Source organism: Bufo bufo, chromosome 3 (assembly GCF_905171765.1).
Source record: "Bufo bufo chromosome 3, aBufBuf1.1, whole genome shotgun sequence".
NCBI classification, from domain to species: Eukaryota; Metazoa; Chordata; class Amphibia; order Anura; family Bufonidae; genus Bufo; species Bufo bufo.
Genome location: NC_053391.1, coordinates 438752416 through 438779023, shown reverse-complemented (window position 1 = coordinate 438779023; position 26608 = coordinate 438752416). Strand labels below are relative to the sequence as shown.

The 26608-nt window shown below is 46.3% G+C and overlaps 1 protein-coding gene across 1 annotated transcript in view; it reads left to right on the top strand.

The window, feature by feature from the left end:
• Positions 1–26608, top strand: part of LOC120993841 (sodium/hydrogen exchanger 4-like) — a 116043-nt gene that overhangs the window by 56236 nt on the left and 33199 nt on the right. Inside the window, exon 7 of the mRNA XM_040422310.1 lies at positions 25055–25125. Within this exon, the coding sequence (XP_040278244.1) occupies positions 25055–25125 (71 nt within the window). The remainder of the gene's footprint in view (positions 1–25054; positions 25126–26608) is intronic.

Below are 26608 nucleotides of genomic sequence, written 5' to 3'. Positions count from 1 at the left end.
CCTGATTCATCTTGACAAAGGTCAGTCTCTCCACATTTTGGGTGGACAGGTGAGTTCTTCTTGGGGTCACTATGGCCCCCGCCGCACTAAATACCTGCTATGATGCCACAGTACTGGCCGGGCAGGACAGCTTTTCCAGGGCAAACTCTGCCAGTTGCAGCCACAAATCCAGTTTGGCTGCCCAGTAGTCCAGCAGATCTTCAATGTGGGGTGGCAGGGTGCTGTCCAAGTATGCCACCACCTGCTGGTTCAGGTCCTGCTCCAGGTCTAGCTGCTGCTGCTGATGGTGAGTAGTTTCTTCACTAGGCAGGTGAAGAAAGCTGCTCATCAGCGACTCTAGACTTAAGTTGGAGTTGCTGCAGATGGCTCCCCCAGTCAGACCTGCGAGAGGATGGACGATGGCACAGATAGGCAGCGGCCAACTGACTACATAGGATGCCTCTATAGGAGTTCAGTTTGTCCTCCCTCTCAGCGGGTGTAAAAAAGGCCCCCATTTTGGACCGGTAGCAAGGGTCCAACAAGGTGGAGAGCCAGTCATCTCTCTGCCGAATGGTTACAATACGGCTATCACAACGCAAGCAAGTGAGCATGAATTTGTGCAAGTGATTTGGAGGGACTCCTTGCCTCCATCTCCACTGCATACTGCCATGGTGTGTCTGGGTCCTCTGCCTCATCTTGCTCATCGCCCTGTAGCTCCTCTGGTTGCTCCCACTCTCCTGTCACCTGTATAGAAAAACCACCCATTTCGCTACACATTGCTTGTGCTTCAAAATCCTCCTCCTCCTCCAGTTCAGCCCCCACAGGGCTCACGTTGCCATGAGATCTAGGCACCACGTCTTCAGTCCCCTACCAGCCAGATTTACCAGCATCTGTTCCAGGACATGAAGCAGTGGAATGACATTGTTCATCCCGTAGTCCTGATGACTGACAAATAACGTGGCCTCCTTAAAGGGCCTGAGCAAATGGCAGGTGTCACGCATGATATGCCCCTGGCTGACATCAATGTTACACAGGGGAGTACTCCTGTCCTCTTGGATCATCAAGAAATCGTTTATGGCCTTTCTCTGTTCGTATAGTCGGTCCAATATATGGAGGGTGGAATTTCAACGGGTGGAAACGTCGCATATCAGCCTATGTTGGGGGATGCCTCTCTGCCTCTGCAGCTCAAGGAGGGTGTGCTTTGCAGTGTACGAGTGGCTGCAGTGCATGCAAAGTTTCCTGGCCATTTTTAGGATGTCTTGCAGATGGGTGGAAGACTTCAGGAACAACTTGACAACCAGATTGAACATGTGTCATGCAGGGCGCATGGCTCAGCCCTCCTTGACGCAGCGCTGACACCATGTTCTTCTCGTTGTCACCATGGTTCCGATTTTAAGTTGCTGCAGAGAAAGCCAGGATTCGATTTCTTGATGAAGGACACGGAGCAGTTTCTCCCCTGTGTGACTCCGTTCGCCCAGGCAAACGAGGTGCAGAACAGAGAGACACCGCCGTACTCTGCACATGTGGTATGTTGGAAGGGCACTGTGAATTGTCCCTGCAGTGGAGGCTGAGGACACAGTGGAGGATATGGAGGCAGAGGCGGACATTGTCGCAGGACCAACGGTATAAGAACGTGTAGGCAGAAGCGGCGCTGCAACGGGCGCCCTCTCCCCAGGGCCCTCTATATATCGCGTCCCACTTTTAGAAATCGCTGAGTGATATGTTGCGGCCTAAAATGTCTCTTATTGTGTGTCACGGTGCTGCTACCTGGACAGGGCTGGACCCCAGGCTTTGGCACCAAAGCAATAAATAGGGGAATAATTGAGGGACAAAAGAATAACTTGAGTCCAGACCTTGAGATGAAGTTCAATGGCAGCTTTACTTTGCATACACGTTCTCCAGAACGGTTTACAGGCTTTCTCTTGGTTCCAGCAGGCTTTAGCATGAAACTGGCAGGCAAACTCCACTCTGCTATATCTGTTTCTCTCTGAATCTCCTGTACTGACAGGCTGGCTGTACAACGCAGCTTCTTCTGTATGCTGCACTTTACTTTGTTGTCTGACTCTAGGTTATGCCAGGGAACTTCCTCCTGGCTCCTGAGGCTTCAAGCTTTGGCCTCCATGGCCAGCAAAGCTTAAGGTGCTCTGGCTGTCGTGGGCACGTCCAGCAGAGACGTGCCCCTGCACACCCTTCCCCTAGCTGGGGGTAAACTAGACTGACTAGAATTTCTGCCCCTTCCTTCCTGCAGGAAGAAGGGCTGGCCCACTCCCCTACAGAGGGAGGTTAAAATGGAATGGTAAGTTCCACTCTCTGTAACTATAGCTTTGCCGTTTATGCTGCCACCTGCTTGTGAACCAGGTACATTACATGAACAGTTACATAACATTAGAAATGCACAGTGTGGAGGACCTGGAATAAATGCATAAGATGACATAAGGTTAGAGCAATAAAGACATAGCAAGGTGCAGAAGTGGTAACACCACTCTGGGATGTTACATTCACCCTTACTTAAAGCCAAGCCATCCTCGGCTTGTGCTTAGGATGTGCTCTAAAGGTACCCAAGGAAGGTTAGAGTGCTGCTTTAGACTATATACTATCATGACATACATATACTAACAGAGACAGCTACCACTAGGTTCCTGCCCGTATGAGTAGGGTGTCTATTCACAGTTTGCCCTCTCGGTATAACCAGTGAACCAAAAAAAGATACTGCACTAAGTACTCAAATACTCCACACAGGACTGGGCCAAAGTTGCATATGGAGCGTGGGGGTGTCATGTACCATAATCCCTCCATGATACTATGAGACGCCTGCAAATAGAACGGTGGCTTAATCCGATAATCCCTTCCTAGCACCAAGGCCTTATAATGCTTTACACTTTGTCACCTTGATGACTGAACAGGTAGCCAAACATACATATCCATAAGGCTGTGCACTAAGCCTTAGTACACACCAAACTAGGGGGAGGAGCCGGTTCTCTCCCAGAACTCCCATGAGGGCTGATCCCTCTAAACACACATTTTTTTGCAGCGAGGTTACCCTTGACATTGTTAGATCTGCTTGTGACGTATATTAACGTCCTCAGAGGCAGTCCATATGAGCTAAAAAGTAAGGTGCTAGCTATCTGGCTAACTGCATTATTTTACCAATGTCCATTTAAAAGTGCAAAAGTTCACAGTGTTGTACCTGTAAAAGAGTACATACAATGGGTTAAATACTTGAACGTTGCTGAAACGGTAAAACATTAGTGCAAAAAATAGTGCAAATATATAATGCAATCAAATTCGCATTAGAGTCTTTTCCTTAAAGAGGACCTTTCACTAGAATAAAACATCTAAACTAACTATACAGACATGGAGAGCGGCGCCCAGGGATCTCACTGCACTTACTATTATGCCTGGGCGCCGCTCCGTTCGCCCGGTATAGCCTCCGGTATCTTCATAGTTAGGCTCCACCCAGGGGAACCTCCAGGCGTCTCATTCTCCCATGCTGTAGCGCTGGCCAATCACAGCGCTCAGCTCATAGCCTGAGAGGCTTTTTTTCTCTCAGGCTATGAGCTGAGCGCTGCGATTGGCCAGCGCTACAGCATGGGAGAATGAGACGCTGGCAGGTTCCCCTGGGTGGAGCCTAACTATGAAGATACCGGAGCCTATACCGGGCGAACGGAGCGGCACCCAGGTATAACAGTAAGTGCAGGGAGATCCCTGGGCGCCGCTCTCCATGTCTGTATAGTTAGTTTAGATGTTTTATTCTAGTGAAAGGTCCTCTTTAAGTGCTTGGCTTGTCAAGTGCACCAAACTGGAACAAGTAGTGCAAAAGTCATTTGTAATCCACATGAGGTAGTAAAGTCAATATTTGTGATTCATATGGGGTATACATAAAATAGCAGAAATTATAATGAGAACAATTTAAGCAAGAGGGGTTCCCACTTAACCTGAGAAGGGGGAAAAAAAGGAATTGGCGCAGACATGCTCAACTTGGGAATATTTTGCAGATAGGGGGAGTCCTGACAATCCATGTCCATCTGGATGAGAGCAAAATAGGGCAACAAAACAATAAAACAATGGCCAACAAGCTCTCACCCTTCAGAAGCAGTCCACGCTGTGTCTCCCAATGTCCAAGATTTTTTTTTCTTTAATCCACAGAAGAGAAGCTCCTTAGAGGAGGAACCTGAAATCCTCCTCGGTGCTGCTGAAGCTCATCATAGGGCGCTCCTGCCTTTTCTAGGCCAAACTTGCAGCACTTGCGGTGCTCCACTGCCCTGTAGTAGAGGTCTCTGGTAGTGACCGGGTGGTCACACTGGCGATGACTGTGGCAATCGGTTGCTTTCACAGGACCGGAACCTCCTGCCGGGGTAGGTGAACTTAGGATCTCCGGCTGTAGAAGCTGTGGTAAGAGAACCTCCAGGGGTAGTGACGGGGCCCGAAAAGCTCTCGCTGCAGCGGACGCGATCTTCCATGGCAGCTGATAATTGACCACTGTTGGGTTATAAGAAAAGGCGGTGGTTTTCAGATAACCCAGCTGAAAAGTTGGTGGCGGTGGTAGACCTGGGATTAGTAGGTTCGGTTGGGGCTGTGCCTTTTCTTGGAAGCGGAGGACTCCCTCCGCGGTCTCCTGGAGACAGCGCATGTGGCCTGCGGCTGCTGGATCCTCCTGCCAGCTCTCAGCAACTGGCGCAGGGACAAGGGGCTTGGTCACTAGGGTGACCCCAGTGGCAAAAGGTCCCTTGAGAGAGTTCATGGGGGTATACTCAACGTGGTCCCTCACGAAGAAACTATGACTGGCCTGGGGCAAATAGGGGAGCTTTACTGACTTGTGGCCCACGAATAGCTCTGTGCCGTCCTCGTCGTCTACGAGGAATCCACTGCCTCTTTCGACAGAGAATCACAGGACGGTCCCTTGACGTCGCTCCAATTGCGGATCCTCCGGCCTAGGGTGGTCCAGGACCTGGATTACCCAGTCCTCGATCACCTTTTTATAGTCCCACATCATCTGAGCGTGGGCCGTCACCTCCGGCGGGACCTTCGGATTTTGTCGGATGGACGGGCAATCCTTCCTGGGTGGTGGAGTGTACACTCCAGCCGCCTTCACCGCACCAGCTGATACGGCAGACGCCTGGGACTTTCTCTCCGGGTTCCTCTGCACCTGAGAAAGTTGCACTTCTTCCAGGGCAGTTTTCACTTTGGGCTCGTCACCCCAGATCATCTCTCCCTAGTAAGGCCGCAGAGGACATGCCATCTTGTCTTCCTCTTGGCTACTGCAAACTGGTAAGGGAGGAGGAGTCTTAAGGGTGGAGTCTTCACTGTCTGCAATTGCACTGGACACTTCCCGGTGGGCAGGGCTGTCACTTCCAGCTCTTTATAAAAAAGACAGCTCACCACTATAAAAATCGAAATAAATCCCAGCAGGCGTATAGATTTTTCTTCAATGCTTTATAGATCCATACACAGATTGATCCATACACAGGACGCGTTTCGGCCCGTCCAGCCTTCCTCAACTGCATGTTAACAACTGAAGATATCACATATTTATAGGCTTAGTCACATGACCCTGCCAATCAATTTAAACAGGAAGTGACATCACATCACAATTAGTTAAAAAAAAACACACATTTGTAACACCCTTGCGAATACTACGATAAACAGGTACCCTTATGAATATTTATAACAAGAGTCTCCTCCCATCATGGTCGCATTGTAGTAGTCTGCAAGGAAACATATAAAATCTTATTAAAAACACATCACTTCATAATCCCTATTCAAACCCTTGGGATGTAAGGTATCAAGGGTGTGGATCCAGAACGCCTCCCTTTTGAGTAACAACTTCTTCAGATCCCCTCCCCTCTCCGTGGTAAATGTACACGCTCAATGACTTGGTATTTTAATTGTGATATGGAATGATTGTGATTATGGAAATGTAATGGTATAAGGAATAAAAGATTCTTGTTCCTTATTGTCGATTTGTGTTTGTTGATCCGGTCCTTTACTTTCTGCATTGTCTCCCCTATATACAACATGCCGCAAGGGCACTTGATTAAATATACGACATTTGTTGTTTCGCATGTATAATAATAACCCTTGATTTTATAGGATTTTCCTGTCTGTGGATGTTGAAAATACTGACCTTTCTGCACATTGCTGCATTGCATACAGTGGAGACAAGGGAAAGTGCCTCCCTTCTGATTAGTAAGTGCACTCTGTAATGGGGCCTTCTTCATAGTACCAATATCTGAGCGAACGAGATGATCTCTCAAGCTGGGATTACGTCTATTGCATATAAGTGGTGGGTTTTTAAATTCCACTATAGTGTGGTACGCATTCTCCAAAATATGGCAGTGTTTGCGCACCACAATATCCAGTTGGTGATTCAGTGGGTGATATTTAAGTATAAGTGCTATGCGCTTACTGTTATCTCTTGATGAAGTTCGCACCCCACTAGCACTTATTGTAGTGGATAAAATTTTGTGAGGATAACCTCTCTCCAGAAATCGGGACGTCATCTCGTTCACCCTCATATCCTGCATATTCGAATCTGTCACAATCTTCCTCACTCTCATATACTGAGATTTTGGAATCGATTTTTTTAAGAGAAGGAAGATGTGCACTGCGATAATGCAGGATACTATTCCTATCTGTATTTTTTCGATACAAATCAGTGCATAAAATTCCCCCTTCCTGTTTGAGTATTGTGACATCTAGAAAATGCACAGATGTCTGGACATTATAAAGAGAGTGATCTTTCGATTATGCAGAATATTACCACAGAAGAAAGGAGAGCTGTGCGCGATTTGATGGGGGATAAGTCCCTTATTGTGAAACCCGCCAATAAAGGCGGATCGATTGTCATCATGGATAAGGTTCAATATTTACAATAAGTTTACACCTATAGGAAGTTGGATCACAACCCATTTTTTCGAATAAAGGAATAGATCATGGGGTTGGTGACCGAATATAAGGCTCAGGGAATCATCGACGAGAAGTTGAGCGAATGTTTGGTCAATCACTCACCGGTGACACCTGTGTTCTACATATTGCCAAAGGTGCATAAAACCTTGATAAATCCACCAGGCCAACCCATTGTGGCTTCGATCGATTCAGTGCTATCACCTTTGGCAACAGTGTTGGAAAAGGCGTTCACTCCATTAGTTAAGAATACCCGTTCTTTTCTTTTGGATACGTCTCATTTTTTGCAAGTGATCAGAGATTTGGAGGATATACCTGAGGACAGTTGGCTGGTAACCATTGACGTAGTAAGCCTATATACGTCAATTGAACATCAAAAAGGTATAGTGGCAATTACATCTGCATTAGAGCAGAGTCATTTTTCTGTTGAACAACAGCGATTTTTCTCGATTTGTTGAATTTAGTTCTTTATGAGAACTATTTCCTCTTCGGAGATCAGTTCTACGTGCAGCAGCGTGGGACGGCGATGGGTGCGAATGTGGCCCCGCCCTACGCAAATATTTATATGTCGTCATTTGAACAGTGCTTTGTATATCTGAATGAATATTTTAAAAAATTCGCACTGGTATGGAAAAGGTTTATCGACGACATTTTTTGCGTATGGGCGGGGCCACTTGCACCCCTCCTCCAGCTGTTTGAACATCTGAATGGGGTCTGGGAGGAATTAAAATTTACCATTACATATGATCAGACATCTGTGCATTTTCTAGATGTCACAATACTCAAACAGGAAGGGGGAATTTTATGCACTGATTTGTATCGAAAAAATACAGACAGGAATAGTATCCTGCATTATCGCAGTGCACATCCTCCTTCTCTTAAAAAATTGATTCCAAAATCTCAGTATATGAGAGTGAGGAAGATTGTGACAGAATCGAAAATGCAGGATATGAGGGTGAACGAGATGACGTCCCGATTTCTGGAGAGAGGTTATCCTCGTGAAATTTTTTCCACTACAATAAGTGCTAGTGGGGTGCGAACTTCATCAAGAGATAACAGTAACCGCATAGCACTTATACATAAATATCACCCACTGAATCACCAACTGCATAATGTGGTGCACAAACACTGGCATATTTTGGAGAAGGCGTACCCCACTATAGTGGAATTTAAAAACCCACCACTTATATGCAATAGACGTAATCCCAGCTTGAGAGATCATCTCGTTCGCTCAGATATTGGCACTATGGAGAAGGCCCCATTACAGAGTGCACTTACTAATCAGAAGGGAGGCACTTTCCCTTGTCTCCACTGTATGCAATGCAGCAATGTGCAGAAAGGTCAGTATTTTCAACATCCACAGACAGGAAAATCCTATAAAATCAAGGGCCATTATACATGCGAAACAACAAATGTCGTATATTTAATCAAGTGCCCTTGCGGCATGTTGTATATAGGGGAGACAATGCAGAAAGTAAGGGACCGGATCAACAAACACAAATCGACAATAAGGAACAAGAATCTTTTATTCCCTATACCGTTACATTTCCATAATCACAATCATTCCATATCACAATTAAAATACCAAGTCATTGAGCGTGTACATTTACCACGGAGAGGGGGGGGATCTGAAGAAGTTATTACTCAAAAGGGAGGCGTTCTGGATCCACACCCTTGATACCTTACATCCCAAGGGTTTGAATAGGGATTATGAAGTGATGTGTTTTTAATAAGATTTTATATGTTTCCTTGCAGACTACTACGACACGACCATGATGGGAGGAGACTCTTGTTATAAATATTCATAAGGGTACCTGTTTATCGTAGTATTCGCAAGGGTGTTACAAATGTGTGTTTTTTTTTAACTAATTGTGATGTGATGTCACTTCCTGTTTAAATTGATTGGCAGGGTCATGTGACTAAACCTATAAATATGTGATATCTTCAGTTGTTAACATGCAGTTGAGGAAGGCTGGACGGGCCGAAACGCGTCCCGTGTATGGATCAATCTGTGTATGGATCAATGAAGCATTGAAGAAAAATCAATACGCCTGCTGGGATTTATTTTGACTTCCAGCTCTTGGGCTGGGCGTTTCCCTGTTTTCCCGCTCTTGAGGTATAAGAAGAACATGCGCCATCACTGGCAAAGATGGCGGATTAACCCCTCGATCGCCGGCGCTACGTTCCTGTGCCTGTCGCTCCGCAATAAACATAGTAAAGTCATTTTTAGGGGGTTCTCTGACAATTCTGTAGGCCATGTAGTATAAAGACACAAAGGTCAATCCTGTTCGTGATGCCAATATTGCAACGTGCGCCTTCCCACCAGGGCCCCCTATATATCGCGTCCCAGGTGTAGGAAATGCTGAGTGGTATGTTGCGGCCTAAAATGTCTCTTATTGTGTGTCACGGTGCTCCTACCCGAACACGGCTGGACCCCAGGCTTTGGCGCCAAAGCAATAAATAGAGTGAATAATTGAGGGATAAAAGAATAACTTGAGTTCAGACCTTGTGATGAAGTTCAATGGCAGCTTTACTTTGTACAAACATTCTACAGAACGGTTTAGAGGCTTTGTCTTGGTTCCAGCAGACTTTAGCATGAAACTGGCAGGCAAACTCTACTCTGCTATATCTGTTTCTCTCTGAATCTGCTGTAGTGACAGGCTGGCTGTATAACTCAGCTTCTTCTGTATGCTGCACTTCACTTTGTAGGTTATGCCAGGGAACTTTCCTCCTGGCTCCTGAAGCTTCAAGCTTAGGTCTCCATGGCCAGCAGAGCTTAACCCTAGCTGGGGGTAAACTAGACTGACTAGAACTTCTGCCCCACCCTTCCTGCAGGAAGTAGGGCTGGCACACTCCCCTACAGAGGGGGGTTAGAATGGAATGGTAAGTTCCACTCTCTCTAACTATAGCTCTGCCATTTAAGCTGCCACCTGCTGGTGAACCAGGTACATTACATGAATAGTTACATAACATTAGAAATGCACAGTGTGGAGGACCTGGAATAAATGCATAAGATGACATGAGGTTAGACCAATAAATACAGTAGCAAAGTGGTAACACCACTCTGGGGTGTTACAGCATCCCATGTCCAAGTTGCTGGTGTGGCTGTGCAGGAACCACATTCACCCAGTGGGCCGTAAAGGACATGTATTGTCCCTGACCGTAGCTACAGCTCCACATGTCGGCGCTGCCGTGCACTTTGGCAGTCACCAACAAGCTAAAGGAATGGCCCACCTTCTGTTCTACATACGTGTGCAGGGCTGGTACTGCCTTTTTGGAAAATAAATAACGGCTTGGCAGTGGTGTGCCTAGGGTGTTTGGCACCCGGGGCGGGTCCTTTCTCTGGCACCCCCCCCCAATACTTTAAAAAAATTGTACCCCCTCACAGTAGTATGAGATGTGTGCCCCCTCACAGTAGTTATACCCACATTGTGCCCTCTCATAGTAGTTATGCCCACATTGTGCCCCCTCACAGTAGTTATGCCCTCTCTGTGCCCCTTTCAAAGTAATAATCCCCTTTGTGCCCCCTTCACAGTAATAATCCCCATTGTGTTCCCTTCACAGTAATAATCCCAGTATTGCCCCCTGTATAGTAATAATGCCCATTGTGCCCCCATAATAGTAGCAATGCCCTCTGTGCCCCCTCCATAGTAAAAAAAAAAAAACATTGTGCCCCCTTCACAGTAATAATGCCCACTGTGCCCCCTTCATTGTAGTAATGCCCTCTGGCTCTGTGCCCCCTCCATAATAGAAATGCCCATTGTGCCCCCTTCACATTAGTAATGCCCTCTGTGCCCCCTTCACATTAGTAATGCCCTCTGCGCTCGCAACACCAGCGTCCAAGCCACTCTCCTCATCACTACTTGTTCGCATACTGGGGGAAGCGGCGGATGTCTCCTCCACATCTTGGCTGGCCAGTAGCTGCTGACTATCCTCTAGTAGCTCGTCCTCTCTGTATAGTGGAGCTGAGCCCACAGCATATAATACTTGTCGGGCTGAGGGAACAGAAAAGGACAGAGGCAGGTTAAGGACAGGTGAGGGCACAGGGTCTGCCCCCGGGCCATGCCTACTAAGTGTTGTGTCTGACGAACCCACCGACTCTTGGCTGGGGGTGTCTGATGTCAGTTGGGATGAAGTGGTAGACCGAGTCAACCATTCAAGAACCACTGGGTTCCTGGTCAAGACAAGACCGCTAGATGAGACCGGGTGCTCCGGGCTCTCGCTGCGACTCCTGCTGCCACGCCCCCTTACTCTGCTGCGACCTGTGCATGCGCCAGAAACATTTAGACCTCTGCCACTCCCCTGTGCAGGGCTTGGCACAATTAAATAAGTAAAAAGGAAATTAAAACACCACCAAAAAGTCTTTTATTTTCTCACTTCCCCACACAATGTCTAATAAGCCCTTTTTTTTCCAATTATACACGCCACAAAAGGCTTTAGAACATATAACTGCACTGCTGAGCAGCAAATAATATATATTTTTGTGCCACTAATACATGCCAAAAAAGGCTTTAGAACGTATAACTGCACCGCTGAACAGCAAATACATATTTTTTGCCACTAATACATTAGTGGCAAAAAGGGCTGTAATTTTCTTGTTTCACCACACAACAGCAAATACTTTTTTTGTGCCTCTAATACACACAAAAAAAGTGCTTTAGAACATATAACTGCACCGCAGAGCGGCAAATAATATATATTTTTTGCCACTAATAAATGCCAAAAAGGGCTGTAATTTTCTCACTACACCACACAATGGCAAATATTTTTTTTGGGCCACTAATACATGCCAAAAGGGCTTTAGAACATACCCTCACCTAAAGAATTATTAGGAACACCATAATAATACGGTGTTGGACCCCCTTTTGCCTTCAGAACTGCCTTAATTCTATGTGGCATTGATTCAACAAGGTGCTGATAGCATTCTTTAGAAATGTTGGCCCGTATTGATATGATAGCATCTTGCAGTTGATGGAGATTTGAGGGATGCACATCCAGGGCACGAAGCTCCCGTTTCACCACATCCCAAAGATGCTCTATTGGGTTGAGATCTGGTGACTGTGGGGGCCATTTTAGTACAGTGAACTCATTGTCATGTTCAAGAAACCAATTTGAAATGATTCAAGCTTTGTGACATGGTGCATTATCCTGCTGGAAGTAGCCATCAGAGGATGGATACATGTTCTCATTCTGTTTACGCCAAATTCGGACTCTACTATTTGAATGTCTCAACAGAAATCGAGACTCATCAGACCAGGCAACATTTTTCCAGTCTTCAACAGTCCAATTTTGATGAGTTCGTGCAAATTGTAGCCTCTTTTTCCTATTTGTAGTGGAGATGAGTGGTACCCGGTGGGGTGTTCTGCTGTTGTAGCCCATCCACCTCAGGGTTGTGCGTGTTGTGGCTTCACAAATGCTTTGCTGCATACCTCGGTTGAATCGAGTGGTTATTTCAGTCAACGTTGCTCTTCTATCAGCTTGAATCAGTCGGCCCATTCTCCTCTGACCTCTAGCATCCACAAGGCATTTTTGCCCACAGGACTGACGCATACTGGATGTTTTTCCCTTTTCACACCAAAAAGATACAAGATTTTGATGGAGGGTAAGAAAAAAGGGATTATAATACTAGCTAGGAAAAAATGGAAAAATGATTTACAATCTCTCTCGGATGAGAAATGGAAGACGCCCTTAGAAGTTATACTGGGGTTTCTGATAGGGGTTCACATAAGATTTCACAGTTTTTCATAGTTCACAGATTACATCGATCCCCATGGATGTTAAAAAGAATGGGTGTGAGAGACTCAGACAAGTGCCCAAAATGTAAGGGAGAAAATACAGATTTAATACACTGTTTCTGGAGATGTCCTAGACTGTTTAGATACTGGACAGAAATACTAGAGACTGTGTATTTAACTTTGAAGGTCCAAATATTTGAAGATCAAGTAACCTGTATATTAGGGGCAACTGAACATCTAAAGTTAAATAAAAATATACGAACGGTCCTGATCAAAGTATTATTTCAAGCTAGACTCCTTATACTTAAGAACTGGGTAAAGGTAGACCCTCCGACAGTGGGACAGTGGAGAAAGGCTGTGGATAAGCTGATTAAAGAAGAACGGGCGATGGAGGGCCATAGCAAAAGATCACAAAATGTTGATGAATTATGGAAAAGATGGTTGCTTTAGGGCTAGATAGTTGTGTGTTTTTTTTTTTTGTTTTTTTTTTCCTTTCGCGTCCCCCTCCCTCTCCCTAAGGGTGTGGGTGGGTATTAGGGGATTTAAAATAGTCTTTTTTAAGTATGTAAAATTAATGTTTTGGATATAAATTGTAACTGAACTCTATTGTTAACATGGAAATTTTGAATTTACTATTGTTAAGCTGACATGATAAAATAAAAAAAAATAAAAATAAAAATAAAAAAAATCCCCGTAACTGAGCAGATTGTGAAATACTCAGACCAGCCCGTCTGGCACCAACAACCATGCCATGCTCAAAATTGCTTAAATCGCCTTTCTTTCCCATTCTGACATTCAGTTTGGAGTTCAGGAGATTGTCTTGACCAGGACCACACCCCTAAATGCATTGAAGCAACTGCCATGTGATTGGTTTACTAGATAATTGCATTAATGAGAAATAGAACAGGTGTTCCTAATAATTCTTTAGGTGAGTGTATAACTGCACCGCTGAACAGTAAATAATATAAATTTTTGTGCCACTAATACACGCCAAAAAGGGCTTTAGAACATATAACTAGTGATGAGCGGCATAGGCAATATTCGTTTTCGTGATATTTCACAAAATTTTCACATAATATTTGCAATAAATTAGCAAATTCTAGAATTCTTGGTCTCCAGGCATTATTTTCGCGATTGCACAAATCGGCACTAATGATGCGCTTATTTTTTGCGCAATACATGCAACTTTACATTTTATCAGGTCTGAGTAGATATTACTGATTGGTGCACTAAGTATTGTTGTGACATCACAGCACTATGTCTGTAGCATGCATGTATAGACAGCAGAGAAACAGTAATTCCTAACACACTACCTAACACCCTGCACTGGAACCTATTAACTACACCAGGCATGCTCAACCTGCGGCCCTCCAGCTGTTGCAAAACTACAACTCCCAGCATGCCTGAACAGCCAGCAGCTATCAGCCCACAGCAGAGCATTGTGGGAGTTGTAGTTTTACAACAGCCGGAGGGCCGCAGGTTGAGCATGCCTGAACTACACTATCTCACTATCTAACCTACACTGACTATCTCCCACTAACTATCTGTATTATATATATATGAGCTAACTAACTAACTATCTAACGTAATTGGATAAGGAATAGGATCCAGATGAAAGCACAGAGCACCGCAATGTCACTGCTGTCTCTCTCAGAGCTGCAAGAAAAACAAAACTGATGAAAATGGCTGCTGTGGAGTTTCCTATATAGTAAAGAGGTAGGCAACTTTCCTATAGGTTGCTAGGGATGTTGCTAAGATCTGACAAAGATATAATATTTTACTTGCTGCATGGAAACTATCAAACATACAGAACACGGCACCACATACCTATTTATCACGGCGGGGAGTGGGGGAAACCCCCCACCGTGCGATGTTAAAGGAATAAGAAAGCTGCTAGGCCAGGACGACAGGATCAGGGAGCAGGTCACCTCCTAAAACGTCCCTAATTCTGACCCTGACTCCTAACTGTATGAGTCAACCCAGATGGTAGGAGGGCTCATACTCTGGAACCTCAGGTCCCTACTAGCCCTCAGGAAATCCCTGGACTAGGAGCAGAGTAAGACGACCTGTTCCTTCACATCACGGACGAACAGGAGTCTCAACTGGCCAAGCTGCAAGGAGAAGGGAACATATACAGCATATGGATATGGCAGGTAAGTTAAACCTGTTCTACCCTACCCGCCACAGACACACTGACTGGAACCCGTGCACAAGTGCTGATGTCCACACCAACATAAAAGAACACAGCACACATCAACAAATCACACAGGAAACCAGGACACCATAGCTGCACTAAGGTGAGACTGCAGCGGAACATAAACTTAACATCAGGACATTTACTTATGACCACAAGGGTGGCCCTCACTGGACATATGGCATAAGAAGACCAGGAGGATGACTCCAGCATACAGCATGGCTGGAGTACCCCTCTCCTTCAGGCATCCAGCGGAAGCTAAATAGCCCAAGCAGCCACACCCACTCACACACACTAGGATGGGAGTTAACCCTTCCAACACCAGACAGGGTAGTGAAGCCACTTAAAGGGGAAATGCACACACAATTAAACCCCGTGCACACCAAACAGGGAAAATGCACACATACACTACACAAGTTGCCAGAGGCAACCGCATGCATAGACAGTGAGCAGCCCAGCAGTAAGCAACACGTGAGGCAAACAACTCACAGCCCTCACCTGCGGTGAACAACCAAACTGACCGCTGGCAACTGCATGCGGCTCTAAGAGTCACGACCATGAACATAGTCGTGACACTATTACATCCAGTGCTTCACAGGCGACGTCTCCTCTGATGTAGCATTTTTCTTTTCTCATCTTCTCTCCTTGGCCCATGACTACTTCTTTCACCAGCATCTTGTTTCTTCAGAGTTTACCAAACAGACATCTTAGGTTGCTCATTTTTCTATTATCTTCCTCCTCCCACCCTGCTGCCCCAACAATATTATCCTGCTGATGCCCCAGTACGGTGCCTGCTGTGCTCCCCAAATACTATACCGCAAAAATTATATTGCCATACAGGCTAGTCCCTCCATAGTCATATAAAAGTCCTACCAATAGCAATAATTCTTTCTCAGTGAGCCCTTTTTAGCAATAGTGCCCCTAAAATGCCCTCAATAATGATACCGCTCCCCAAGAGTGCCCCTGTTAGTGAGAGTGCCCTCCATATAGTGCATCCAACAGTAATAAGGCTCTCTATAGTATTAATAATAACGTCTGTGGTACCTCCAGTAGTATTTATCCACCTTTATAGTTTCCCCTATAGGACCACAGGTGAGTTACTGTCTAATGCATCCTTATAGTGCCCCTGCAGTTATAAGGCCCCCTGTAATGTCCCCTACAGTGTACTAGTATTTAAAATACCTCCTTATAGTGGTCCCAGCAATAGCAATGCCCTGGTTGGGCTATCAGTATTAATTATGCCCCTGAGACCCTGACAGTGCCTTCACTAATAGTAATGCCCTCCATAATTTTCCCAGTATAAAGGCCAGTATAGTGCCAGCTATTTTCCCCAATAATAATAATGCCCATATAGTGCCCCCAGTAATATTAATGACTCCATGGTGCCCTAGTATTATAAATGCACCCTTAGTGACCTCAATAATAAAAATAACCCCTGTGGTGCTCGAGTAATAATAATGCTCCCACAGTGCCCTGAGTTATTATACCATCAATTACTCATTCTATGCCTACCACCCTTACTGTGCTCAAGAAAGTCATAAAGCCACCAATGCTTTACTCCACATATAAATGCATATTTTCATTCTCCAGAGTCATATAAGGTGCAGCCAATAAAGAGAGGCCGGACTAGGACGAGAGGTAGGGGGAGGCCGACATGAAAGGTTTTGGTAGGAAGGGCCAGGGCAGGAATGTGTTAATAGCAGTGGTGAGGGGGTGGCTAGGGAAATAGAGGGGGTGGGTTTTAGGTTTTAAAAGGAGGTGGCCGGAGGCGACCGGGCGCCATTTTGGAGGAGAAGAACTGGAGAAGAACTTACTGACCGGTCACGATGTCCCACTTGGTGGATGAAATGTTGCAGCCGCTGAGAGCGGCAGCAGATGCCATGGGTCCGAACTGGCTGCAGGAGCAGGTAGCCAGCCTGTTGCAGGGGGGGGGGGGGGCGGTGGGTACAGCAAGTCTGCTGCCAAGTGCGACCTGGCCGAGGCGGGTACAGCCGCCGGCGCGTACAGCCGCCGGCGCACCTGAGCCCGGATGTTACCCCCAGGGTCCGGCGCCGAGTCAGGAGCCCCTCCGGGGACCCTCTGTGCCGGGGGGGGGACAGTGTGCAGACTCCCTCCAGGTCCTCCCGGCGTGGGAGGAATCCAACTGTTCGGCGGGGCCCAGTGAGGGGCGGGGTGACCAGTGCCCCATCAGCATGCGGTGTGGTGGAAGGAGCAGGTACTGCAGGCTCCCCCCTCTTAGCGGGGGGGGCGGCTGCTCGGCGTGGGAGAGGCAGCAGCAGCAGCATGAGACACGAGGCTGTGCACCAGGAGAGGGGGAGGGTGCACAGGCCTCAGCAGAGTGACGGACAGCCTTCCGCTGGTCCTGCCCACGGGTAAGATGAAGACGAATCGGGTTCGGCGCGGAGCGCGTCCAGCGCGGAGGATGCTGGGATGCCGTGTTCAAGCAGGCGGATGTCGTCTGGAGTGGTCGTGCCGATGACATCTGGGGTGCAGCGTCAGGATTCCGGAAATTCAGCTGTGGGGTACACAGCACCCCGGCAGTCAGGTGAGGCAGCATTGGGAGCTTTTCTTGCGTTAGCTCAAGGTGCTGGGCTGAGTGGTTTTGGCGGGGGGCAGAAGGAAATGATTGGGGGGTTAAGGAGGTTATTGTGTGGGTTAGCGGGTGTGGAGTCTGGGGGAGGTGTGTCGGGTGCAGCACCCCTGCAAGGATGGGGGGTTGGGCCTGGAGTTAGTGGGGGGACGGTTAGTTCGGGTGGCACGGCGGGGGGTTCGGTGTCGGTGCAGATGCAGGCGGGCGGCGAAGACGACAGGCCCAGGGTGGATGATGCGGCGAGGGGGGAGGTGTACGTGTGTTTTGCGGGCCCCCTGGGAGCGCCCTTGAAGCAGGAGGTCAGGGACAGGATATGGCAGGGGGAATATGTAGATATTTTTTCACTTCTCCCTTTGGAGCTTTTAATCTTAACTTAGGTAAAAGGGATGGGGGAAAGAGGGAAGAGGAGGAAAAACGGCGGTATCAGCTGATATCGCGCACTTTTGCGAATTGGCTACAGGCGGTTGCCATATTAGCAAGTGTAATTGGAGAAAGAGCGCCGACAGTTGTTCGGCGCTTTTTTGCTATTTGGACGCTATAGGGGAGGCTTATAGGGTCTATGGGGGTACTGGGTGGTTGAGGTATGACGAGCAGTTTCGTCAGAGGAAGGCGGTCCGCCGTAGCATGCGTTGGGATCGTAAAGACATAGGGTTGTGGATGAAGGTGATGGCGCCAGTACGGTCGGGGCAGCCCTTTCGGGGGGATCATGGGGGGGCTGGTCAATCAGAGTTTGCAACTGCAGCAGCTAAGGGCTTGTGCTTTCTCTTTAATGAAGGGAGTTGCAAGTTTGGGCCAAAATGTAAATTCAAGCACGAGTGTTTGTCCTGCGGGGGAGGTCACGGGGCTCGCCGTTGTTTCCGGGGAGCAAAGCAGAGGGGGGTGAGGCTGGTGCGAAAGGGTCAGACGCCGGTGCGGATGGACGGGATGGCGCGGTACCTAGATAGATACCTGGACAGGGGAGCGGCGGAATTTTTGATGAATGGTTTCACGGAGGGGTTTAGTATTCCGTCTCACCCGAGGGAGCAGGTGTTGGTGGTTAGGAAGAATCTGCGTTCGGCTTTGGAGCATATGGAGGTGGTATCAGAGAAACTGGCTAAGGAGGTGGCGTTGGGTAGAATGGATGGGCCTTTTGCAGATTTACCGTTGGTAAATCTGCGGGTTTCCCCTTTGGGGGTGGTGCCCAAGAAAGAGCCGAACAAGTTTCGGCTCATTCATCACTTATCCTTTCCAAAGGGGGCTTCGGTCAATGAGGGTATTGATCCTGAGCTTTGTTCGGTGGTCTATACCTCCTTTGATGCGGCTGTCGGTTGGGTACGTAAATTGGGGCCGGGGGCCTTATTGGCAAAAACCGACATTGAGGCGGTGTTCCAGTTGTTGCCCGTTAACCCAGATAGTTTACATTTGCTAGGTTGTTTCTGGGATGGCGGGTATTTTGTGCATAGGTGTCTGCCAATGGGGTGCTCGGTGTCCTGTGCATACTTTGAAACATTTAGTTATTTCCTGGAATGGGTAGTGAAGGATGTGTCGGGGTGTGCGTCGCTTATCCATTATCTTGATGATTTCCTATGCTTGGGTCCGGCAGATTTGCGGGTTTGTGCGTTATTGTTGTCCACGTTACAGTCGGTTTTTGAGTCGTTTGGGGTGCCGTTGGCGGCGGAGAAGACGGTGGGGCCCACAACGGAGTTGAGCTTTCTTGGCATAGTTATTGATACGGTTAGAATGGAGTGTCGGTTGCTGGAGGAAAAGGTGCAGGATTTGAGGAGGGTGGTGGAGAATGCATTGCGGGCTCCCAAAATTTGCCTGAGGGACTTGCAATCACTGTTAGGAAAGTTACATTTTGCCTGTCGGATTATTCCGATGGGGTGGATTTTTTGTAGGAGGTTGGCGTTTGCCACAGGGGGTGGTGGCCCCGCATCATTTTATTCGGTTGGGTCGCGAGTTGAAGGGAGATTTAGCGGTTTGGGAGGGGTTTTTGAGGGATTTTAATGGTAGGGCATTAGTGATGGGGGATGCGGTGGACAGTTTCGATTTTGATTTGTATTCGGACGCTGCGGGGGGGTGTAGGATTTGGACTGTACTGTAATGGGCAGTGGTGTGCGGGGAAGTGGCCCGAGTCTTGGGTGTTGAGGGGTTGGTTTAGGAACGTGGCGTTGCTGGAGTTGTTTCCGATAGTGCTTGCGGTGGTGCTCTGGGCGGATAGGTCCAGAAATAGAAAAGTTCATTTTCATTGCACTTAGTGTTATGTTGTTTAGCGCTTAACGCTTGGATTGTGGCTGTACATGTTCCGGGGGTTGATAATGGGGTGGCTGACTCTCTTTCTCGTTTGCAGTGGGAGCGTTTTCGGCAGCTGGCCCCGAAAGCGGAGGCAGTCGGGCTGGTGTGTCCGGAGTTTCTTTGGGAGCTCTTGGAGGTACAGTAGCGGAGTTGTTAAGGGAGTCTCTGAGCGCTGGCACTTTGGTGGCCTACGGTAAGGCATGGAGGGAGTGGGAGCTGTGGTGCGCTTAATTGGGAGGGAGCATTGATGAGGGTGAGATTCTGTTAGTATTGTTCTTGGGGAATATGGCGGAGAAAGGATGGTCAGTAGCGCAAGTGAATCGGGTTATGGCGGGTTTGGCGTTCGGTTTTAAATTAAGGGGCCTCCCAGATGTTACAAAAACCTTCTTGGTAAGACAGGTATTGAAAGGATGTAGAAGGGGTAAGCAAGTGGCTGATTGTAGGAGGTCGGTTTCGTTCGTTTTATTGTTGCGGATAGGCATGCAGGTGGGCTTGCTTTGTAGATCAGTGAGTGAGGTGCGGTTGTTTAGGTTGGCCTTTTCGTTAGCGTTTTTTGGGGCTTTCCGCTTAGGTGAACTAGTGTGTTCCAGTGTACGTAGTGCGGGAGTTTTGTGTGGGGAAGATGTGGACTTGTATGGTGACAGGGTGGTGGTGCGGATACGCATATCTAAGACGGATAGGGAGGGCAGAGGTTGTAGCATAACATTGTTGGAAGTGCCTGAGTGTTTGTTATGTCCGGTATGCTGCTTAAGAGAATACAGGGCGGGGGTGAGTTTTGTGGAGGTGGGACCTCTGCTACAGCACGAAGACGGGTTGTTCTTGTCATGTTTTCAGTTTGTGGCAGTGTTTTAAAAATGTTTGGGTGCGTTAGGGATGGACTCTAGGGATTTTACGGGTCATTCCTTCCGGATTGGGGCGGCGACAGAGGCGGCCAGGTTAGGGTTGAGTGAGGAGGTGATTAAGAGGATAGGGAGGTGGGAATCTTCGCGTTTTAAATCATATGTTCGTTTCTGTGGGTGTCGATTGGTGGAGCTGTTATTAATTTGTTTTTGTTTGTGTTACAGGTGCGGCTTTGGTGTGGATTCTTGGGCACTCTTTTGTTTTTTGGGGGGCGCTTCGGGCGGACGTGCGACCACAAGGGCGGCAGCTGGGTTTCAGTAGGGATGACGCGTTGATACGGTGGCTTGGGGTACGTTATGGGGGAGCGTGTTGAGGGAAGTGCACCATTTTGCTTGGTTGGATTGGGCCCCCGACATATTAGTGTTGCATGTCGGGGGTAATGATTTGGGAATCAGGCCTTGCAGGGAGTTGATAAAAGATATAAAGTTCGACCTTTTGAGATTGTGGTCCATGTTTCCGGGTCTGGTAACGGTTTGGTCGGATATAGTGGCCCGTAAGACTTGGAGGGAAGCACGCTCCATGGAACGCCTTAATAAGGCCAGAGTGAAGGTGAATAGGGCGATTGGGAGGTTTATGGAACAGTAATAGGGCGGTGGCGGTCAGGCATACTGATTTGGATTCGGGGAGTGGAGGATTCTGGAGAGCAAATGGGGTTCATTTAAATGCTGTGGGCATTGATTTGTGGGCCCTGGGTTTGCAGGGTGGGATTGAACGGGCTTTGCGGTTGTGGAGGAATGCGCAGGCTTGAGGGAGGTGTTTGGGTTCAAACTGCGCGTAGTTGGCGGTGGGAGATCCTAGAAGCTTGTAGTATATGACGGTATTGGAAATGGGAGGGCCTCAATGGTGGGGCTGGACTCTCATAGTTTGATGCACTTGGTTGGTTCGGAGAGGCGTCCATCAGTTGGTGTCTCCGAGCTGATGTTTTACAGCTGGAGGCAAGATGGAATTGCCATGTTGGCTTCTTATGGATGACAAAATTTTGGGGCTTCTACGATCTCCCTCGTCAGGGGTTAATGGTATTGTTATTTATGTATGTATTTATTTTATTAATAAAGAACGGCTGCTGTGGCCGATTTAATCCAAGCAGAGTGTGTGTGTGTGCTTATTGGGAAGGTTTCGGGGGTGGAGAAATGTGAGGACTATGGGGGAGGCCCTGAGTAATTAACCAATAACCTATTCATGTGTCCTAGAGATATATACAGTGCCCAAAAGTTTTAGAGCCATGAATTCTGTGCCCCTGTGCCATAACATTATTGTACTGTGCCACGATTACTGAGCCCCAAAGATGTAAAGTGTGTCCCAGAGGCTTACAGTGCTGCCAATACCATGCCAAAGAAAGTTACAGATCCACAATTACTGTCCCCCAGAGTTCTAGTACCACCATTATTGTGCCCCAGAGATTAGCCTAAAAATGGTTCCATGTGTCACACACTTACCTTAGAGATACACTGTTCCACCATATGTATGCCAGATATACTGTGCCACCATATGTGCACCAAGTGATATTCTGTGGTACTATATGTGCCCCCACAGATATACTACATTCCCAGAAAAATACAGTACTGGGGCAACATATTTTTCACAGATATACTGTGCCAAAAGAACCATAAAAATACAATCTCTTAGGCGAGACCCCAGACCAGGCCCAAAAATGAATTCATATCCGAAACCAGACTCTCACAGAATGTTGTCTACAGTGGTAGCCACAAGTATTGAGGACCCATCCTCAAGAGCAAGAAGTGATATATAAAAACAATTCTGAAAAGTTGAAAAGCAGGACAGAAAACCAAAGGATCCCTGCCAGTGCTGTTAAACAGTTGGAACAGTTTAAAATACAGACATTAGGGGATCTACTCTGAGCGAGTCTGACAAGAATTAAAAGGTCCTTTTACTTCCAGGTTCCTGTACACTTTGGTCAAATCTAGAACCTTACATAATGTAGTTACATGCTGTAGATCAAATAATGACAGCAGGACAGGGACACAGCACTGTAAACAGCAGCTGCTGGAGAACCTATTTTTAAATTTGAGATTGAAGAATTTATGTGAATCAAATGTTGGCATGGGTTTAAGGAAATTTCTACAACAATAATCTGCAATAGAGTACTTTTGCAGAAAGTGAAACATAGGGGGTAATTCATTACCCAGAAATACACCTATATTAGGTATGAAAAAGTGGGCGTGGTGCAGCCAGAGAAGAGAATGGGCCGGTAGGCCCGTCTCATTCATCATTTTCCATACGTGTTTTAGGCGTAGAAAATGGTCTAAATGTAAGCCAGCTAGGAAGCTGTCTTGCATTTAGACCAACGCTGGATGCGTCAAAGTTTTGTAGAGGCCAGCGCCTCTTCATAACTTCTGCGGATCCACTGCCAGATATAGGGGTCTAAATGCCGGTCTTAATAAATGACCCTCGGGGTGTCTACATAGCACTACATATCTTGCTAGGTTCTGCCATGTTGATGTGTCAATGGAAACTTACATTAATGTGTATTATAAATCCCTTTTTAGTACAAGGTCCCATGATGATTGATAACCATGATGGCCACAGGTTCTCCCACTACTGGAATCCCTAAACTTCAGATATAATCTATAGAGGTTGCCGTTCTTATTGGAATTAACTGGCTGTGTAATGAATATGGGCACCAGGTCTTTCAAACCAAGAGATCTTCCATTTTTCCACTTTAGCTAATACAGTGGGATGCAAAAGTTTGGGCAACCTTGTTAATCGTCATGATTTTCCTGTATAAATCGTTGGTTGTTACGATAAAAAATGTCAGTTAAATATATCATATAGGAGACACAGACAGTGATATTTGAGAAGTGAAATGAAGTTTATTGGATTTACAGAAAGTGTGCTATAATCGTTTAACCAAAATTTGGCAGGTGCATAAATTTGGGCACTGTTGTCATTTTATTGATTCCAAAACCTTTAGAACTAATTATTGGAACTCAAATTGGCTTGGTAAGCTCAGTGACCCCTGGCCTACATGCACAGGTGAATCAAATTATGAGAAAGAGTATTTAAGGGGGTCAATTGTAAGTTTCCCTCCTCTTTTAATTTTCTCTGAAGAGTAGCAACATGGTGGTCTCAAAACAACCCTCAAATGACCTGAAGACAAAGATTGTTCACCATCATGGTTTAGGGGAAGGATACAGAAAGCTGTCTCAGAGATTTCAGCTGTCTGTTTCCACAGTTAGGAACATATTGAGGAAATGGAAGACCACAGGCTCAGTTCAAGTTAAGGCTCGAAGTGGCAGACCACGAAAAATCTCAGATAGACAGAAGTGACGAATGGTGAGAACAGTCAGAGTCAACCCACAGACCAGCACCAAAGACCTACAACATCATCTTGCTGCAGATGGAGTCACTGTGCATCGTTCAACCATTCGGCAGACTTTACACAAAGAGATGCTGTATGCGAGAGTGATGCAGAGGAAGCCTTTTCTCCGCCCACAGCACAAAAAGTGCCACTTGAGGTGGGATAAAGGACATTTGGACAAGCCAGCTTCATTTTGGAATAAGGTGCTGTGGACTGATGAAACTAAAATTGAGTTATTTGGCCATAACAAGGGGTGTTATGCATGGAGGAAAAAGAACACAGCATTCCAAGAAAAACACCTGCTACCTACAGTAAAATATGGTGGTGGTTCCATCATGCTGTGGGACTGTGTGGCCAGTGCAGGGACTGGGAATCTTGTCAAAGTTGAGGGACGCATGGATTCCACTCAGTATCAGCAGATTCTGAAGACTAATGTCCAGGAATCAGTGACAAAGCTGAACCTGCGCCGGGGCTGGATCTTTCAACAAGACATCGACCCTAAACACTGCTCAAAATCCACTAAGGCATTTATGCAGAGGAACAAGTACAACGTTCTGGAATGGCCATCTCAGTCCCCAGACCTGAATATAATTGAAAATCTGTGGTGTGACTTAAAGAGAGCTGTCCATGCTCGGAAGCCATCAAACCTGAATGAACTAAAGATGTTTTGTAAAGAGGAATGGTCCAAAATACCTTCAACCAGAATCCAGACTCTCATTGGAACCTACAGGAAGCGTTTAGAGGCTGTAATTTCTGCAAAAGGAGGATCTACTAAATATTAATTTCATTTCTTTTTTGTGGTGCCCAAATTTATGCACCTGCCTAATTTTGTTTAAACAATTATAGCACACTTTCTGTAAATCCAATAAACTTCATTTCACTTCTCAAATATCACTGTGTGTGTCTCCTATATGATATATTTAACTGACATTTTTTATCGTAACAACCAACGATTTATACAGGAAAATCATGACGATTAACAAGGTTGCCCAAACTTTTGCATCCCACTGTAGATGTGGCTTTGAACACTCCTCCCCCTCCAAGACCCAATTTTCCGCTTCTTAACTCAGAATTAATTGTTCCTAAACCAAGCAACCTCTTTTTTTTGAGGAACGCTATGTTAATGACGTTTTTCTACAAGTATTGTCATTACTTTTCAGTTAATGGATCACCTGAAAGCTGGAATTGCAGATATATGTGGCCACTGGGGACATTATCAAATGAGGGAGAAGTAAGTATTTTAACATACAAAGCTTTCCTCTGTCAATAAGTGTTTTACTTTTGGGAGACAGAGACCTTGTTAACACAAGTGTTAGGAAAATGCGAAAAAAGGGGTAGTGACGTTTTAAAACCTAACTTTTAATAGGATAGTTATAACTATCCTATTAAAAGTTAGGTTTTAAAATGTCACTACCCCTTTTTTCGCATTTTCTTGTCTATTTACGAGTAGTTTAGTTGGGGGGCGCCTTTGCACTACCCCCAAAGGACCACCCTTTATTATTTTTCTAACACAAGTGTTAAGATGGTCCACTGACTGATGGAGGAAGCTATTGATTTTTACATACGCCTAGGAAATATTTTTCAACATCTAGAACAGTGTCATTATTCCTGTGAAAACCATAAATGTCTCTTAGGCCTCTTTCACCCTACCGTTTTTTTTCTTTCGTTTTGCAGGCCGTTTTTTGCGTTCTGTATTTTTTGCGGAACCATCTATTGAAAATGTTATGCTCAGCTCAATTTTTTCTATGTAATTACTGTATACTGTATATGCCATACGGAAAAACGGAACGGAAATGGAAACACAACGGAAACAAAATAACGGAACAACGGATCCGTGAAAAACGGACTGCAAAACACTGAAATAGCCATACGGTAGTGTGAAAGAGGCCTTAAGGGGATTTTCGCCCTTCAGTAAATTCCATTTAGGGTCCACTCACACGTCAGTGTGTGTTTTGCGGATCCACGGATCCGTGAATCCGCAAAACACGGACATCAGCGATGTGCATTCCGCATTTTGCAGACCGCACATCGCCGGCATTCTCATAGAAAATGCCTTTTCTTGGCCGCAATTGCGGACAAGAATAGGACATGTTATATTTTTTTCGGAATTGCGGACCCGGAAGTTTGGATCCGCAATTCCGGATCCGGGCAGCACATCGTGCTGCCCCATAGAAATAAATGGGTCTGCAATTCCGTTCCGCATAATGCGGAACGAAATTGCGGACGTGTGAATGGACCCTTATCATGTAGACAAGGCACTTACTAATGTATTATGATTGTCCATATTGCCTCCTTTACTGGCTTGATTAATTTTTTTCCATCATAAGGGACCCTCACGGGATTTCATGGTGCCGACTGAACCTGATTACAGGTCTCTTTAAAAAACAATTCATTTATTAGATTGGTTTTCGAATAAATTTTTATTTATTAGTAAAGAAAATGTTTATCCTCTAAAACAGGGGTCAACAACCTCCGGCACTCCAGCTGTTGTGAAACTACAATTCCCAGCATGCTCCATTCATTTCTTTGAGAGTTCTGAGAAGAGCAGAGAAAATATTCATGCTGGGATTTGTAGTTTCACAACAGCTGGAGTCCCGGAGGTTGCCTACTCCTGCTCTAAAACATCGTATTTCAGGCGCAGATTGCGGCGCAACGTTTAGTTACACCGCAATCTGCAACTTCTCCCCGTTCAGGCCATGTCTAAAAATACAACT